This window comes from Berghia stephanieae, chromosome 1 (genome assembly GCF_034508935.2).
Source record: "Berghia stephanieae isolate SIO BIC M18660-M18661 chromosome 1, UCSD_Bste_1.3, whole genome shotgun sequence".
NCBI classification, from domain to species: Eukaryota; Metazoa; Mollusca; class Gastropoda; order Nudibranchia; family Aeolidiidae; genus Berghia; species Berghia stephanieae.
The window spans coordinates 125,658,715-125,676,214 of NC_088360.1; the positions used below are offsets into that span (position 1 = coordinate 125,658,715).

Genomic DNA, 17,500 nt, shown 5'->3' on the forward strand with positions numbered 1-17,500 from the left:
CAATTACTCAGACATTAATATTGAGAATGATTTAAAGAAATTTAGTCTCGGCTCGAAAAAGTTTTTAAAAAGTAAATGATTTTGCCAATCCACGAAGTTATTTTTTTTTTTAACATTATGCACCAATATCAAATGCATACAGAACATTTTATATTATACAAAGCTAGTTGCATGAGTTTTCTTGGAAAGGGAAGAAGTAAAAAGCCATTCAGACTCTTGGTCCATTTAGACTTCAATTTGTCCACCCTATTCTTTCGGCGACCCAGAGTGTTTCTAATGAATAGAAGAATTTATTTTGAAAATATGTAAATAATGAACGTTTGAGGGGATCCATGAATGGTACAGCGCAGCTTTAACCCTCTTCTTGCCGACGGTAGGAAAATCGTCACATTTGTTATGATACAACGAACATTTTTCTTATTCAGATTTGTTTTGTACATCACAATATGATTAAAGAAATATCTTTGTTATAATTCTGTTTTTGAAGGTCTTTTTGCTCATAATAAGATTATGTATAGTATTTACGTATTGCTCTTGAGTTTAAGTGTGAAGAATCTAGTCCTGTATTTGTTAATTAAGTGTAACATTTCGGAGGGAGGGGGGGGTCGTGAAAAATTGGTCAGTGAGGAGAGAGTTAAGCACATAAATGTCAACAATAAAGCTTACTATTTGTTGGGGGGCGGGGGTGACATTTTCTTCTACTTCTCTTGTCATATATTTCATGTTGGATAAAAATTATTTTTGAGGACGGTTTAACGCCAAAATGTGGCAGGTAAAGGCAGAATGATAAATGCTAGATGAAAAGAATTGCCTATTTGCTTGTGACAGATGGGAATCCGCAGTCTAAGGTCATCACTTCGCCATTTATTTTGTTTTTGGTTGAAGCAATGTAATTATAAAGACTGCGCGAATAGAGCGCGTTCCAAGACATCACGGAGAACACACTGAAAATATTCGCTTAATCTGAGTCTGCCAGCTGCAAATATGCAAATGACATAATTTTCATTTTCTTATTATGTAATTGCAAATGATCGTGATGTGAAGTTGCTAGTGAAGATGATTATGGGGGTTATAAAGAGGATGATATACATTTTCAATTGGAGTCGACGACGATGATGACAATAACCATGATGAAGATGATGATTTTGACGGTGGTGGTGGTGGTGTGGTGGTGGGGGCGAGGGCGGTGATTGTGGCACAGACTGCGAAGGCGGCAATGTGTGGTAGGTGGTGATGGCGGTGATGATACGATGATGATGGTATTGTTGATGTTGATGATGATGATGATGATGATGATGATGATGATGATGATGATGATGATGGTGATGATGATGATGATGATGATGATGATGATGATGATGATGATGATGATGATGATGATGATGATGTTGATGTTGATGATGATGATGATGATGATGACGACGACGTTGATGATGAGGATGATATTGATGAGGAGGAGGAGGAGGATTAAGAAAAGCATAGCACCAAAATTATTCGTTACACATTGCTTTCCTTTTCTGTAGATATTTCATAGAAGCAGCAACGAGACACAAGTTCAGTATCGTCCATACCACAGGAAAAGTCAACGCTTATTCTCATCTCATTGGCCAAACTGCGCAAGTGGTAAACAAGATACTATTTTTCCCGCTAACTATGATACCATCAATATCATTGGACTCAAGACCTTGTTTTTCCGTTCACAAAAATAAACATTTTTTTAAAAATCCTTTTGTCCATAAAACCTTTACTTCGTATATCGATAGATTAAGATGACACTTGACTCAGAAATTCTGAAACTTGAGACTTTTTTATGTTTCGGTTTTTAGATTTTTTGGCATGTTGGATATCATCTTAGTCTTTTGAAGTAAACCGAGGAAGTAACAGTTTTCAGGCCAAATGACAAAAGCATTTATCAGTGTATAGCAGTGTTGTCGCTTTTTTTTTGCTTTTTCTTTCATTTTAAACAATTGTGCAACCCATTCTTTTTATGAAATCCCTTCTTAGCATTGATTTAAAGCAGAGACAATACAAGACAATAATCAAGTCAAATTATCAGCGTCTAACCTAAACTAATCTATCCCAATAATTTCCATTTATCAGCGTATACCCGATCTTAGAGGCAATTTTATGTAAGCATATCATTACATATATGGAGCTCAAAGAGATGCTCATGCGATGCTGTCAAACCCGTTTTCGGGTAAAATTATAATGTTTTCATATAAGTACAATTTAACCTACAGGGTAGTGGGTGGTAGTTTCGGGGTTTTTTTCTCTCTAAAAAAAAACAAAAGATAGCACAAACATCTTTTTGTTTCATGATTATATCATCAAAGCCAATAAAATAATAACGACGAGTTTAAGTGAACTCTGGACTTGATTACCATAGGTGATCATTTAGCAACGTTATCAAGATACCATTAAGATGTGTTTTGTTACTAATTTGGAGATCCTAACGGAACGCATTTTCCTAAAAGCGCATTTACCCCTCATTCTAAATTTCACTGATAAATTCTTTAGCTTTACAATGCCAAAGCATCATTTTTAGTTTGATATAAAATATTTTGATATTAATTCAAATTTTTCGAATTAACTTTTAAAAGTTTAATTGTACAGCAATATTGTCTAAAGCTCTGTGTGTGTGTGTGTGCGGAGGGGGGTGATCTTTGTTTCCATCGGTTATACAACCCAGTTTCTTTTTTTACTTTTAGGTAATTCCAGCCGTGCGCAAGACAATGGAATGGATGGTGGACACGAGGCCGTGGAAACCTGTACTCGAGACTGATGGACCTCCCATTGAAGTCATCAGAGGTTCATTGACTCAACTTAGGGATGCCGCTCTGGCAGGTGCCTCCATCAGACTTAGAATACAGGCAGACCCTGCAGATGGCGCCTTTTACATTCAGGTATGTATGATACCCCTGTCCAGTCAGCAGTGATTGGGTAGCTTGGTCTGTAAGATATGCCGGAAAATACTTTACGATAGACAAACGTCCTATCCATAGGATAGCAAACAATGGCTATCGTCCTTTTCATGTAATAGAAACGGGAAAAATTTCGGCTCTATGGTATCGGAAGGACAATTTTTTTCTGAAATCTTATTGGGGTCCTTATAGCTCAATGGTGGAACATTCGTCTCACTAATAAATGAGATCGGTATCAATCTCATGTTCAATCAAGACTCTTTCCTACTCCGCTGTCTACCCAGCAACGATTGGGTAATTGGGTTTGTTGGATTTGGCTACACAAAAACCTACAGCAACAGGATAAACTATGACTTCATAGGCCTCCAAGATCCGAAAAAATACTTTTTCATGATATATTTGTATCTGCCCACCTCGGTTACATGCCTTATTCGGTTAACCCTCTCCTTACCAAATATAAGAAAATCGTAACATTCGTTACCCTATACAACCAATATTTGTTTACTCAGATTTGATTTTTAAATCACACTATTTAAAGAAATTGTGTTGTTATATTTACAAGAACTTAATACTGTTTTGTAAAGCTTGTTTTTATCTACAAAATTACGTAATATCATGCACTTTGTGCGCTTAAATTTGAGTTTAAAAATTCAATGTATGTGTTGGTTAGGTATGAGATTTGAGTAAAAGTATTGAGAATTGTCGGTAAGGAGAGAGTTAAGGACAAAGATATTGCTCACATCAATCTATATGGTCTTCAATGTGCTTGATTTGTTTCCCGTGAGAGCAACATGGAACTGCATACAGATATCATACTGCAACTTGAACTGCCATTAAGCATTGTCCACGCGGTGTTCTGACACATAATATATGATTTGAAATGCATCTCGTTATACCAAGTGCAACATAAACTCGGATCAAAAAAGTCAAGTGATGTTGAACATCTACTGACCTCATCCTTTGCATAAACTAAGGATCTCCCTTTGCTTAAAACACTTAACATACACTGTGCATGCCCTACTCAACCTGCTCTTAGCGCATACCTTAATTCAACTATTACATTTGTTTTTACGACGAAGTACCACTGTCCGCTATTTAGAAGCAATGATTGATGTTATTGATATGATCCAACAGATACATCGGATAAAAAGCAAGCCGGTCGGGATGCTGGCGGTACCTGAATAGAAGACACTTTTTAATTTTTTCTCTTTTTGTTACCTATAAATCTGATCACATCTGTTTCACAAGGAATTGACGATGGCATCAACGACAAGAGAACAAAATCATCATCAGTGTAACCATCATCGTCATCATCATTAGTGTTATCATCATCATTATCATCATCATCATCATCATCATCATCAAAAACAACAACAACAACAACAACACCAAAAACAATAATATCACCATTTTGGTGGCATTAGCAGCGTTTACTGAAAGTGATTGCACCAATCAAGACTATACACACACTTTATGTTTTCATTCGGTGCAAATTTGCCTTCATCATTTCAAAATTGTCTTCCAGGCCAACAACATACGAGTTGACTACTTGACCGATACCGTGTACGCACAAGCCTTGGACCACATGAGTGACAAGATATCCCGTATTCCCAATGAATATGAGCTACTGCCCTCCATCTACAATATCTACTACACCGTTTCTTCCGATGGCTCGGTGCGCATGACGTCTTGGTACTACGGATCAGACGAGTTCCGGGCTGAAGAAACCATGCCCACAGCAACCGTCACGTGGTTTGCGAATGAGTGAGAAATTGAATGACATCAAAGTACAATAATACTATTTCAAACAAAATAATTATTATTTAAATTCAACTCCCTGAATAGATTGTCTTCAAGACAATTTCTATTGAGATTTTTTATTGATTACCCCTTGTATAATGATCATATTATTTTGAAATGAATGCGAAGTGTGCAGTGTGATATAAATCTTTCTTTTGTAAAATGAATAGAGTTTGTTCCCTTTATTTCATTTAGTGTGATTGAATGTGCCTTCTTCTTTTTAAAATACTTGTAAAACGACCATAAGTCTTTAGTGATATTTTTCCAGTTTGAATTCTTCGCTTTAGACAAGTTGTCAACAAACTAGGTATCCTTTTTTTTTCAAATTTTAAACATAGGAAAATAACATCAATTTTTCAATAAAAGTAAATATTGTAAAGTGCATTTGTCTTCATTTTTTAAGCAGGTGATTGATCTAGACTTGAAACAATCTCACCTTTTTTGGTGTAACATTGTGATGTAATGAGGCTGAAAGGCAACCCAAAAACTATATGAAATCTTCTCAATATAATTTTTCAGAATTAGAAAATTACTTTTTTTTAATTTATGAAACAAAAGGCACTTCCACAACAAAGAAGCCACAGACTTTGTCTTCAGAATCTCAATTGGCGGAGTATTCGCCTCACACGTAAAGGATCCGAGATCGGTCCCAGATGACGGCGAGATTGGGCTTGTAGTACTATATGGATCTGTAAGACTTGACGGAAAGTACTTTGCGATAGACAAGCGCCCTATCCAATGAGTAGTAAAAAATTGATGTTGTTCTATGGCTGTAGAAACCGGGATAAACTCCGACTCCGTGATCCTAATGGCTCTGAAGGATTACTTATATTCTATAGGTTAAGCTCAAACTAATTTTAAGACATCAGGTTCACCCCGACATAATACCGTTTTGAGGAAACTGGCCACATATTTCAGATTTTCACAGGACAGTTCTAGCTTCACGAATTTAGCCTTCAATACACAAATCAGTTGGTCTCATAACCCAGCTTGATATGGGCTCATTGTTGTAGTGGAAATTTGTACTATCAAACCAATGCAAATAAATCCCATTTCGACTAAGTTAAATGAAGCCCATAACTGCGTTGTGTTATCAGACTGGTGGAAAGTACCTTGCAATAGGCTGGCGTCCTATCAAAACGGTAGCAAGCTATTTTATTGCTATTGTCCGTTCAAGCTATGGAAACTGGAATAAACTCCGGGTTCATGAGCCTACTGGCTCTGAATGACTACTTTTTTAAATCCGATTCTCCAAATATGTGCAGGTCGACTTGTACACATTAAAAATTCTTGTGAGCATCCTCAAATCATTAAAAGAATGTCTTTATTGAGTAGCACTGTGTGCTGAATTTGAGTTATTATATCACAGCCCACTTCCTCAATCTGGCGTCCTGTCGGAAAGAGCTAGATTGTGACAATGAGGTTTAAATTATCCGATTTAGGTAATTGGATTGTTTGAGGTTTAAAAAATAAAACTCGCTCTCCTCAAAGAAAGATTTATCTTTACTCAAATTATATATCATTTTAAGTTTAGAATTTAATTTTAAGCATTATGTTCACTTAGAACAATAAAAATACCGTGATCACATATTTAAGTCTATTGCAAACAGCATTCACAGATTGATATTTTTCTGTTGCTTTTTTTGTGGGGGGGGGGTTTTTTTTTGGGGGGGGGGGGGGGGTGTTATTTGCCCTTTTGTTTGCTTGTTTGTTTTGTTTTTGTTTTGTTTTGTTTTGTTGTTGTTTTCTAGGGGAGGGTAAGTTTGTTTCTCTTTTTTTTAGGGTTGGGTTGTTGTTTTGTTTTGTTTTGTTTTTTTGTTTTGTTTTCTTATTTTGTTTTATTTGTTTTCTTTTCCTTTTTTATTTTGTTTTCTTTTCTTGTATTGTTGGTGTGTGTTTTAATTTTTTTAATTTTTATTTTTTTTTTTTTTTTTTGCTATGTTTTGTTTTGCAATTCGATAAAAAAAGATCGTTTCACGTTTAGCGTGGGAAACAGATCTTACAACATTTCTTGTTGCCTCAACTGACAAAACGAGCAAACTTAATTTATCTTGAAGTACACTGCAGTGACCAAACCAAAATTAATACTTGATTTTATAGCGATTTGTTGTGGGTCAAACTTCACGGCTCAATGTTTGGCATGATTATCGATTTGCTCGAATTTTTTTCACGAGTACACCCGTATTGTTGGGATGTATTGTCAGACGCCCAAACAAATATTGTCAACGTATAGAAATCCATACTGTCCATTAATTAAGTGGTGAAAAAGAAAAATATATTGGACTTTACAATCAGTTGGTTATCACCTAGGTTACACACACGCGCAGGTCTGATAATCGAACTCAATTATGGCCTTGTATTAACATTGTTGTAATGACCAATATTTTGCATTGGTTTGAAAGTACGAGTATTTCAGTGACAACAAGGAGCCCATGACAATTTGGGTGTCAGACCTGCAATTAGGATACACGTCGGTTATCACCATATGCTCAATATTGTTCGTCCACAGCAAGGGCTAAGATTTCGTTAAAAGAATAAATAGCAATGGAAAATTGAATGTAAGCTTCAATTTAATAATCGAAAACAGATAATGTGGACGTTTCGGGTTTCCCTTTTATCAACAAAACAGAATGAATGAAACACTACAGACATGTCTCACACATTATCTCATTCGTCTGTAGAGTTTCATTCATTCTATTTTGTTGATAAAAGGGAAACCCGAAACGTCCACATTATCTCTTTTCGTTTATTAAATTGAAGCTTACATTCAATTTCACATTGCTATTTATTTCTTCGAGCTTTGGACAGCAACATTTACATTAAAGGAATAAGGAAAACTAAGACACAGTCAATATTTTTGGCTTCTGACAGCTTCTTTAATGTGCTGGTCATCAATAAAGATCATCCATCTTCGCTCTTTTACTTCCCGTAGTCCTTAGTATCTGCCTATGCATATTGCTAGTAAAATAGTTATGCCACCTTATGGTTGAATATTATGTCACCTATTCATTATAAGTCCTCCGAAGGATTGGTTACATGCAAAATTCCAAGGATTTTGAAACCTGAAAAGTAACAGATGTGAGGTCTCGAGTTGTTTTTTTTTTTTCCCTATTGTCCTTGTATTTACTATTCCTTCTTAAAATTTCTTGACTGCTCCTTCCATCAGATATTATGAAATAGCCAAAGAAGAAAGATTGTCTCCTTACTTCAATCCTTTTATTTTCACGACATGATTACAGCTTAACTTGGCGTAACCAGGGGTTTTTTCAAGCCAACATAATTTCGTTTTCAATGCCTAAACCAAATTTTTCACTTTTCTCGCCATTTTATCTAGAAGATTTTTGAAATTTCTCTTAGAATTGCTTAATTAAGATATACTATAAGTAAAATAAATAAATGAATAAAATTCCCGTTATTCATCCCATAGGGGAAATTTGTCTCTAGCGTCTATTCCATGGGAAGGCTGGAATAACCACTATACGAGTAAAAAAAGACAACAGCATTACATATGAATGCGTAGCTCAAGTTAGTTGCATTATGTTTCAAATTGAAGTGCAAGAGTTCAAGGGCCCCATTCCTCAACGCCTACATCTTGCTCAGTCGTTGATGTCAATCTTTTAGAAAGGGCTTCGTAAAAGGTTACAGAATGCTGGTTAAACCACGTTTCTACAGCAGTCGACGAATATGTCATCTTTAAAAATGTTGACTTTTCAATGTTTTTTTTCTCAAAGCTTTAATTCTGAATGTCTAAAATTGTCAAATCGGGAGATAGGGTGAATTTGACAGAAAAGACCACCCAAAAGAGTCGATTATCTGCCTTGTATGAGCACGGGGTTGAGAGCGCACTATCAAAGTTGGGATTTACTTGCTCAAAAAATATTTTTTAATTGAGCTTTATATAGTGCAATATCCACTACATGTGCTCAAAGCACTTTACAAGGGGTCCCTGGTCAACAGCAACATTTAACATGTAGGACGGGACATGCCGCCTGTTAGGCGATATTACAATATCGGACAAAGAAAACGCTGTTAATGGCCAGGTACTCATTTTACACCTGAGTACGGTGAGAGAATGTGAATAATAAGCCTTTTCCAAGGACTCAACTATGCGCCGAGCGCGAGGCTCGAACCCAGGACCTTCCGATTATACTACAAGACCAAATAGCCGCACTCAAGTGTCAAGTTGGTCCTAACACATCGTTTTCTTGCCTTTTGCCGTTTCAACGTAGCTGCACAAATTTCCAAATTTAAAGTCATTACTCTGGGTGAAACATCAGTAAGGAAAAATACGATTTATGTCCCAGTTCAAAGTCACCAGGATTTTTCCGGTTGGTTTTTCAAAACGATGTTTCTTTAGCTTTGGATGTCGCTGTTCAATTGCTTAGATTCGGATTCAAATTGGTGAATTCATGATCCATCGCCGGTAGTGTTTTGTTTTAAATTTTTGTTTGTTTTTTTTTTCTTTTCTTTTTTTTTTGGGGGGGGGGGGGGGGGGGGATTGCGTAAGAATTATTTGTATCTGGCAACAAGCATTATACCAGTACAGCTGTCCTCTCACACCGTCTTTTAATCGGATGTCACTTGGATATCCACCATGCACTAATCTTTAAATATCCAAGCATTTCAGTTAGACAAAGTGCCTTCCCTTACATCTAACTGTGATAAAAGATTATCACATGAAATTTGCTGTTTTGCCCTGACCAAATGACATGTCTATCGCCGATGTTGACAACAGCTGTAGGACGTCCAGAACGACGTTTATCCGACATTCGAATAGAATAGCTTTTCACTGTCTTTTTCACGGCGCTTGCAACACATTAAGGTCATATCAGCCCCAGTAAAAAGGAAGAAAGTGGGATAGTAAAAATTCTAGAATTACAATTAAAGCACCCAAGAAAAAGTAAGACAAAGGGGAATTGGTTCAAATAGGAAACAGATGTAGATTCCAAGAGCTTACTCTCAAAAGTACTTAGTTTGAGATCACACCTATAAGTCTCATCCAAACACAAGCACAAGATCCAGCAAAGAGGAATACACTCAAATGCTCACATTATACATTTAATAACAGAGAGATGATTTACAAGGAAAAAATATCTCCCAAAACAATAACTATGCATTTGATTGCTTCCCACCCAACTAAGGACTCCACCAGGGCCAGGACAAAACCAAGTAATCCCAAGACAAAGACAGAAAGCAAATTGGAAAACAGTTATAAGAGGATAGAAGATACAGTGAGTGCCACCCTGCCCACTATGGAAGGCCAGGAACCCCACCCAGTTTTCACTGTCTTCTTCACAAGTGTTTATGGGTCTGCATCGCCTGTACCCATTGCTTTATTATTAGGCATGTTCTTTTTAAAGACTCCTAGGCCTTTTATGAATTTGACTCGAGTATTATCCTCCAAAAGGCGAAAGTCAATAAATGCTTGTTATTTTTGACGGCTTTGCAAATAAGGGGCCGTTTTGAAACTACAATAATTAGATTAGGTGCTTATTTTAGTATTTTGGTTCGAGGATATATTATGTTGATACATAATTGTGCTAAATATAAGTCATTATTAAAATACTATGTGGTCAGGTGAGAGAAAGAAGCTACTTTCATCACTTTCTGACTACTCGAATGATCATGAACTAAAATCCTTCGCCCATCGCGAATTTTGTACTTCACAAAAACTCGATACGTTTAAATCTCAAATGAACAATAAGAAAAAAATGAAGATATGATTTATGATTTTAGAAATTTAGTCATTTATTTTCACCTATAGAAATATGACGATATATAAAATTGCAACAAATGGTCAAACTGTTTTGTGTAAGTTTATTACATCTATCAAATGTGTTATCGATGTCAATAAGGTATACATTACACAAAATCACTTATGTAAAACATTTTCATTGATCAAACAAATATGTATCTAGACTTTAAAATATATCAATTTAAAAGGTATAGCATTATTCTCTCATTTATCGTGATTAGATGTATATCAGATAGAAATTTTAGACCATATCAGATTAACCAGACCAATAATTAAAGTTGTCAATAAATATAAGATGTTTGTGTACATGGTAACACTATTATAAGGAACATGAACATCGCTGCTGGGGTATCGCCAACTGTTTGGATAGTATCGACAAATTTGTGTCCAATTTTGTCATCATCCAATGCCGGAGTCTTGCTTCATTTAATTTTAAAACGGGAGGATATTGAGCCTTTTACATTAGCATGTTTCATTCATCAAATATCCACTGTCATTCGTCAAAGCAAACACTCTCGCAGTCACCCCTCGATCTTGAGAAATTATGTATGTATACATTGTAACATAATTACAATCCAAAGACACGAGGCAGCTGTCATTATAAATATAATAATATTAAGCCGTTCTCTCTTCCAATGACCCATTCACAATCCCACTACAAATTAGCAAACCAAATAACATTGGCAGACATACCGCTATGGAAGTACTGATTATGTGCGCCCATTTGCCAGCCAGACAAGTGGACTTGGCCGTTAGTTGGAACGACTAAATAAATCCACAGAGGTTTAGGATTCAATTCGAACTCATACGGCCCCACTGCACGATCTCCAAGAACGCGAGTACTTTGAATTGAGCAATCTTCTTCAGCAGCATTGGTCGCCACCTTGGCATTGTCAGCATTGAGATAGATTGTACTTCCGGCAGGGTCAAATTGGATTCCAACGCGAACAGCAGCTGCTTTCATTATGGCGTTCTTTACGTTGGCTTTGCTGCCCCATTTGACAACACCCTTATCTGTGACTTTCAGGATTGTCTCCCATGGTTTTACGTCGATCATCCACGAAATCTTCTGTTTGGTGATGGAGGGTTTTGTTGACAACGTGGTGTTACGGACAAAATGGCCGTATTGGCGGAATGTGCCGGTGGTGTGTGCTGTGGAGAACTTGAAATAAGTATCTGAAGTGAAGTCAAATTGGCTATACCCAGTTCCTCCCTTTGTAGACAGTTCGTCGAGGAAATAAGCGCTGACATGATTGTTGAAAACACGAAGGAATGCTGCTTCCATCGAACGATCATCAAGAACAATTCTCACTCGGTGACCATCTTTAATAGCAGCCACCAATGATTCTAAAGATCCGCGTAGCTGATTCCCGGAACTGTCGTGTGTGTAAATATGTCTCCAGCAAGGATCTGCGAACCATTTCAATGACACGTAGTCTGAACCTCGTCCTCTGTTGGTTACGCCTCCAACTGCCCATCTGGAGCTGTCTCTGCGGCCAGTTGTTGACCAGGAAGAGAACCACATGTAAGGGGTTTGGGTATTAAACACAATGTCTGCATTGTTGTACTTCTGGGAGAGATGTTTGTTGCTCTGGCCAGCCACTCTGCTGTCTTGTTCTGACCATTGAATAACCTGGAACGAGTTCAGAATTATGGAATGGTTAAAGCTGTCTTTTTAACAGGTATTCAGTATTAAAGTATACATAATATAATCTTGTTTCTATTTTATCTGTGTGGGGCCCGGTTCGTTTGATTTGACAACTCACTTGCATAATATTATGTGTAAGTAAACAGCGAAGTTTGTCATCTGTATGATTGGCTTTTTTTTAAAAGCAAAAGATAATATAGGATGCTGAACCGTTGAGTTATTTCCCATCAATTCCTTTACAAAAACATCGTTTCGTCTAAATATTCAATTAATCATTAATGTATTATTGTATCAGAAATCTCTCTCTCTCTCTGTCTGTCTCTCTCTGTCTGTCTGTCTCTCTCTCCCTCTCTCTCTCTCTCTCTCTCTCTCTCTCTCTCTATATATATATATATATATATATATATATATATATATATATATATATATCACTCTCACTCCTACATCCTTCCGATCCCTCCTTTTTTTTGGACCGCGTGTCCCCATCTCTACCTTCCGCCAAATGCCTGTCAAAATGATAAGCCCATAGATTGATAGACCACACGGCTATTTTTGGAATGATTTACAAATATGTAGCACGATATTCTTGTAGCCCTGAACTCTAAATATGTTCTTTTTAAACAAAAATCAAGTTGTTGGTGACTAAATATACGGATATTTAGCGAAGACATTTGTAAGACTTATGCAAACGATATCGGGGTGTCATAGTGTACGTGTTGTGACAAATTGTGGCATGAATAACGCACAAGCAAGCGCCGAGCGATGCATAAATTAATTACTAATTTATGAGCCGTGAAAAATTATACGTGATGTCTTGTTCTTGACAGCCTTTGTAATTTTCAGTTTATGCTAAAATGTCATTACAGTAAGGTGAAAATAAACTTTACGTAGCTGGAGAAGTTAGAGAGAAACTAATCTGCACGTTTATGTCGAAAATCCTGACAAACTATGTACAGGCTCTAGATTACCCTGTTTCCTTATAGGTTCTTCTTTTAAGAGTTTATATCTAGCAAGGCTACAGAAACTAACATGATCAAAAATAAATACGTAACCCTTCGAAGGAGGGACTAAATTTTTTATAATTATTTCATTACTTAATCGGGTCATAATAATGCCTCAACCTATGTGGGTTGGGGTTAATTAGGTCTGTCGCCATTTTAGAAAGATTTTGACATATTAAACGCATTACAATCAGATTTAAATGGATTAATCCGATAAAAATGTGTTCAAATCGGGTTATTGGCTCAAAAGTTATGTACAAAAGAGTGACTGAAGTTTACATACAATTATCAACAGCAAATAAATCAATTTTTCTCAATTTGAATAAATATGGAGATAGAATCAAATAATTCTCCCCAATATATGACAATACCAAAGCAGTAATAGCTGGTGGAGACGGTAAGAGATATAATGTCAGATGAAAGCAAAATCAAATCCCCCCTAGTAATGCTTATATTTTGCGCCCGTCTCTAGTCTTCAGCATAATAAAAGTTATCTTTAATCATCTACCATTTAATTAAATCCACAGATTCCTAAGGTGTTTATCGGGGTAAAAGGAGGCTTTAATACAAAACGGAAATTTGTTTTTATATTGAGCAATATCCATCCACGGCTCTCAAATTACTTCATAACGGGTCCCAAGTAACAATCGCATCGAATATGTAAGACAAAAAATGAAGCCTGTACGACGCTATCATAATTTTTCGACATTGAACAAGCTTATACCAACCCGGTACTCATTTCACACATAATTATGGTAAGAAAATCTGAGTAAACACTCTAAAGACTAAACTTCTACGACCCAAAGCGAGATTCCAATTTTTGTCCTGCAGATCACAAGCTGAAAGCCATTTCACCATATTATAAAGCTACATTATAAGTTAGATTATTTCTGAAGAATACATCTTGGTATTTACATATTTCAGAATGTTATAATCATTTAACCCACCTGAAAGTTGAAAGCGTACCCTCTATCTGTCATAAGTGCTCTGATCTCTTTGCCCTCCTTAGCTGCGTCCAGCAAGTCCTCTTTCTTGCCGATTGTTGATCCACCATCCAGGAAGTGGGCGTATAGAGGCCGATTGTTGTATAGATCATGCTGCAATGATATTCGAACATTAAAAAATATGAATATACCACACCATGACGTCTAATCAAATAGTCGAGCTTAAGTTGTGTGAGGGTATTTTGAGAGCGAACGAAATACTTCTGAGACTCACAACAACATTACTCAAGAAATGGTGTCGTAGCAATATTTTTAATCTTTACTTTTTAGAAGCAAGGTCATTTAGCGAATGATGCACAATACTGTGTCACTAAAAGCATTGTCGTTATTTCATTGTGGCAATGACAGTATTTTCCAAGTTTGAAAATGTTTAGTGGTCAGTCAATTGTCACTTGGAAAAATATGATTTATTTCTGACATGTTTTCATATTTACGAGGCAATCAATCTCAAAACAATTTAGTTCATTTTAAAAATAAGAACTGCTCGCCAATCATTGCCCTATATATTTATGTCAATTTTTACTTTTTTTTATTTTTGAAAGGGATAAAAAAAAACTTTTTATAGTGATACGCTCGAACGCATTTATGTTTTCAAGCCTATCTTAAGTACAATTAGATTTCAATGGCCAGTTTGAGTTGCAGTCCTTCAAGCCTATCTAAAGTACAATTAGATTTCAATGGCCAGTTTGAGTTGCAGTCCTTCAAGCCTATCTAAAGTACAATTAGATTTCAATGGCCAGTTTGAGTTGCATTCCTTCAAGCCTATCTAAAGTACAATTAGATTTCAATGGCCAGTTTGAGGTTACAGTCCTTCAAAGGACTGCAACTCAAACTGGCCATTGAAATCTAATTGTACTTTAGATAGGCTTGAAAACATAAATGCGTTCGAGCGTATCACTATAAAAAGTTTTTTTTTATCCCTTTCAAAAATAAAAAAAGTAAAAATTGACATAAATATATAGGGCAATGATTGGCGAGCAATCGTGATTATGTTATGTCTGTTTTCAAGATGGGGGGGAGGGGGGTAAGGGAGGAAAAGCTGAATTGCTCAAATAAAAGCTTTACTGTCCTGGGGTCAAGATGACATGGTGGATTAGGATACAGGGAGGGAGGTTGTCTAGACACGTCACTCGAATAGTCTCAGATATACATAGTTTGGAGATCTGTCGATCAGGCTCTTACGAAGAAAATGAACGAGTTGTCCATGCGAGAATATAACCAAGATTGACGTGTGACAGAGTACATCAGGGACAACACATTCCATTCGACAATCTACGTAACTTGCCTGCTCCCATTTTAGTCAATAGATGTGTGTAAAGGATATAATATATCTGTAATGATCGTAATATCTAGAAAACTGACTTATATTATTTGTGTGGTCTTACACCAAGTTAACGTGTTACAATTGTTTATTGTCCTTATGGCGTATTATAACATCACGACACTCCCACTGACAAAGTGATGCATTTGTTCAACAAGGGGATGCAAACAAAAAGAATTTAGCTTTGTAAAAACGGCTGAAAACAAATAAGTCGATTTGATGGCTTAATGCAGATATTGTATCGCAAGTTGTTTCAGGAGGATTAACACGGCTATGTATTGCTGTCATAAATACATTGCTTTGCCAAGGAAGTAAAGTTTACATGTGGAGATGCTTTAAATGTTTATTTTAGTAAACGAAACATTACAGCATATAGGCCAAGTGAAGGGTCCATTAATATTTCTTGAGAAAATAGTACACACTTTTCCTTTTATGCAGATGACAGATATCCTAACCGTAATTAAGAACCCACTAAGTATTCCATTGCATAGCAAGACGTAATATTTACTCTTAATTTATTGCTTTGGTGTGATCATGGTCACATCTGTAAAGTGTCTTGACTAGAACAATATGCAACATCAATTCTTTCATTCTTAAGATATAGATTTTTACTTTCAAAATATTTGGTGTCACGCCCTTTTCAGCCTGTTTTATTCTTTTGGAGTCATAAATCAACTCCTTTAACTAGTTACCTGCCGTACTCTGGAAAAGCTCATATTCATAAAATATGGGATTTGCCATTGTACGGCAGAGTAGCTTGTCAGATTGTAGTCCTCGTTAACAATTAACCTGACTCTTCTCAAAATTTTGCGTTCTGATATAGGGCGATGATCACCAACTGAAAGTTAAAATGGAGTTGTCGTTAGAAGTGCTCAGAGAAACAAATAAATTATACCCCTGATTGATTGAATCATTGGATACAAGTCAGTGTTCAACTTATTATGATGGTCGTCGCCTTGCATTGCGACTAATAATGTGGATTGTGTTAGGCTATGAATTTACAAAGACTACAGTAGGATGGAATATGTCGAGAAAGGTTTACCTCTGCCGCTGCCAACAACAAAAAATAGTAACAACCAAAACGCACCGTTTCTTTATCTACATCTTCAACAATCCTGCGCAAAACCCAAACTACAGAAACGTATCACAAATCCTTTTTGTTTTCACAACCGGATCAAAGAAGATTTATTGTCTTAGTCATCGTAAAATGGTCCTTGATCTTTGCATCGTAACAAATCACTTGCGCTAAGTAACAAGAACAATGCATAACTACTATGTCTCAGTGAAGGGAGGTTCAAATAAGACAGGGTCATCATAACAAAGTAATAAAGACGTCTACCGTGTAATTATTAATAAGTCAAGTTGTTTCGTTAGGCTTTTCTCCTTCCTTTCCTCTTTTAATTCAAAAGGATATGCCAATGATAAATGTCTACTGCCGTACAATGCCTAAGCATCCTTCATATCATTTTGGCAAGAAAACATTTACTTCATACAGAAAGATTAAAATGATCCTCAACTTGTAAAAAAAGTCTTAAACCTGAGACTTCAAAAAGGAACTCAGATGTTCATTTTATCCAACACACTAAAAGGTGTCCCGCTTTGTACAAGCACTCTTACAAAACCAGGTACTCATTCACACTTGAGTCGAGTTAGGCCAATACGAGATGAATAAAAGGGAAAGGAAAAAAATAAGCGTCTGAAAAAAAAGAATTTATATTTTATAACTCAGATGAGTTGTGCGAGTAAACTTTCAACACAAATCATGGAGAATGTAAATTTCTCAATAAATAAAAAATCCAATTTAACCGTCAGCTTTACCTGAATTTCCTTGGCATACCACGATATGTGTACTTTTAGCGTTTCCTGAGAGAGGAAATCGGAACTCTCTACATAGTACTGGGCAACATGGACACTGCCCGTGGTACAAGGCAGAAGGAATCTCCAATGGGCGTCTGCAACCACCTCAAACCCTGAAGTGGCGATGTGGTTCAGAATCTGTGATATAGAAAACAAAATATATATTATTTTTAATATCTTTAATTGATACGAT

The 17,500-nt window shown here is 36.3% G+C and overlaps 2 protein-coding genes across 3 annotated transcripts in view; one reads left to right on the top strand and one right to left on the bottom strand.

The window, feature by feature from the left end:
* Positions 1 to 5,100, top strand: part of LOC144963050 (uncharacterized) — a 19,434-nt gene extending 14,334 nt beyond the window's left edge. Inside the window, exons 8-10 of the mRNA XM_078896658.1 lie at positions 1,524 to 1,623; positions 2,709 to 2,903; positions 4,447 to 5,100. Of these exons, the coding sequence (XP_078752784.1) occupies positions 1,524 to 1,623; positions 2,709 to 2,903; positions 4,447 to 4,689 (538 nt within the window). The 3' untranslated portion in view covers positions 4,690 to 5,100. The remainder of the gene's footprint in view (positions 1 to 1,523; positions 1,624 to 2,708; positions 2,904 to 4,446) is intronic.
* A 5,344-nt stretch (positions 5,101 to 10,444) lies between these two features.
* The window catches only part of LOC144963043 (uncharacterized), a 26,683-nt gene continuing 19,627 nt past the window's right edge, over positions 10,445 to 17,500 (bottom strand). For both annotated transcript variants that reach the window (XM_078896650.1, XM_078896651.1), the window contains 3 exons: positions 17,269 to 17,445; positions 14,073 to 14,222; positions 10,445 to 12,109 (listed from right to left, as the gene is read on the bottom strand). In XM_078896650.1, coding sequence (XP_078752776.1) covers positions 11,132 to 12,109; positions 14,073 to 14,222; positions 17,269 to 17,445 — 1,305 coding nt within the window. In that variant the 3' untranslated portion in view covers positions 10,445 to 11,131. The remainder of the gene's footprint in view (positions 12,110 to 14,072; positions 14,223 to 17,268; positions 17,446 to 17,500) is intronic.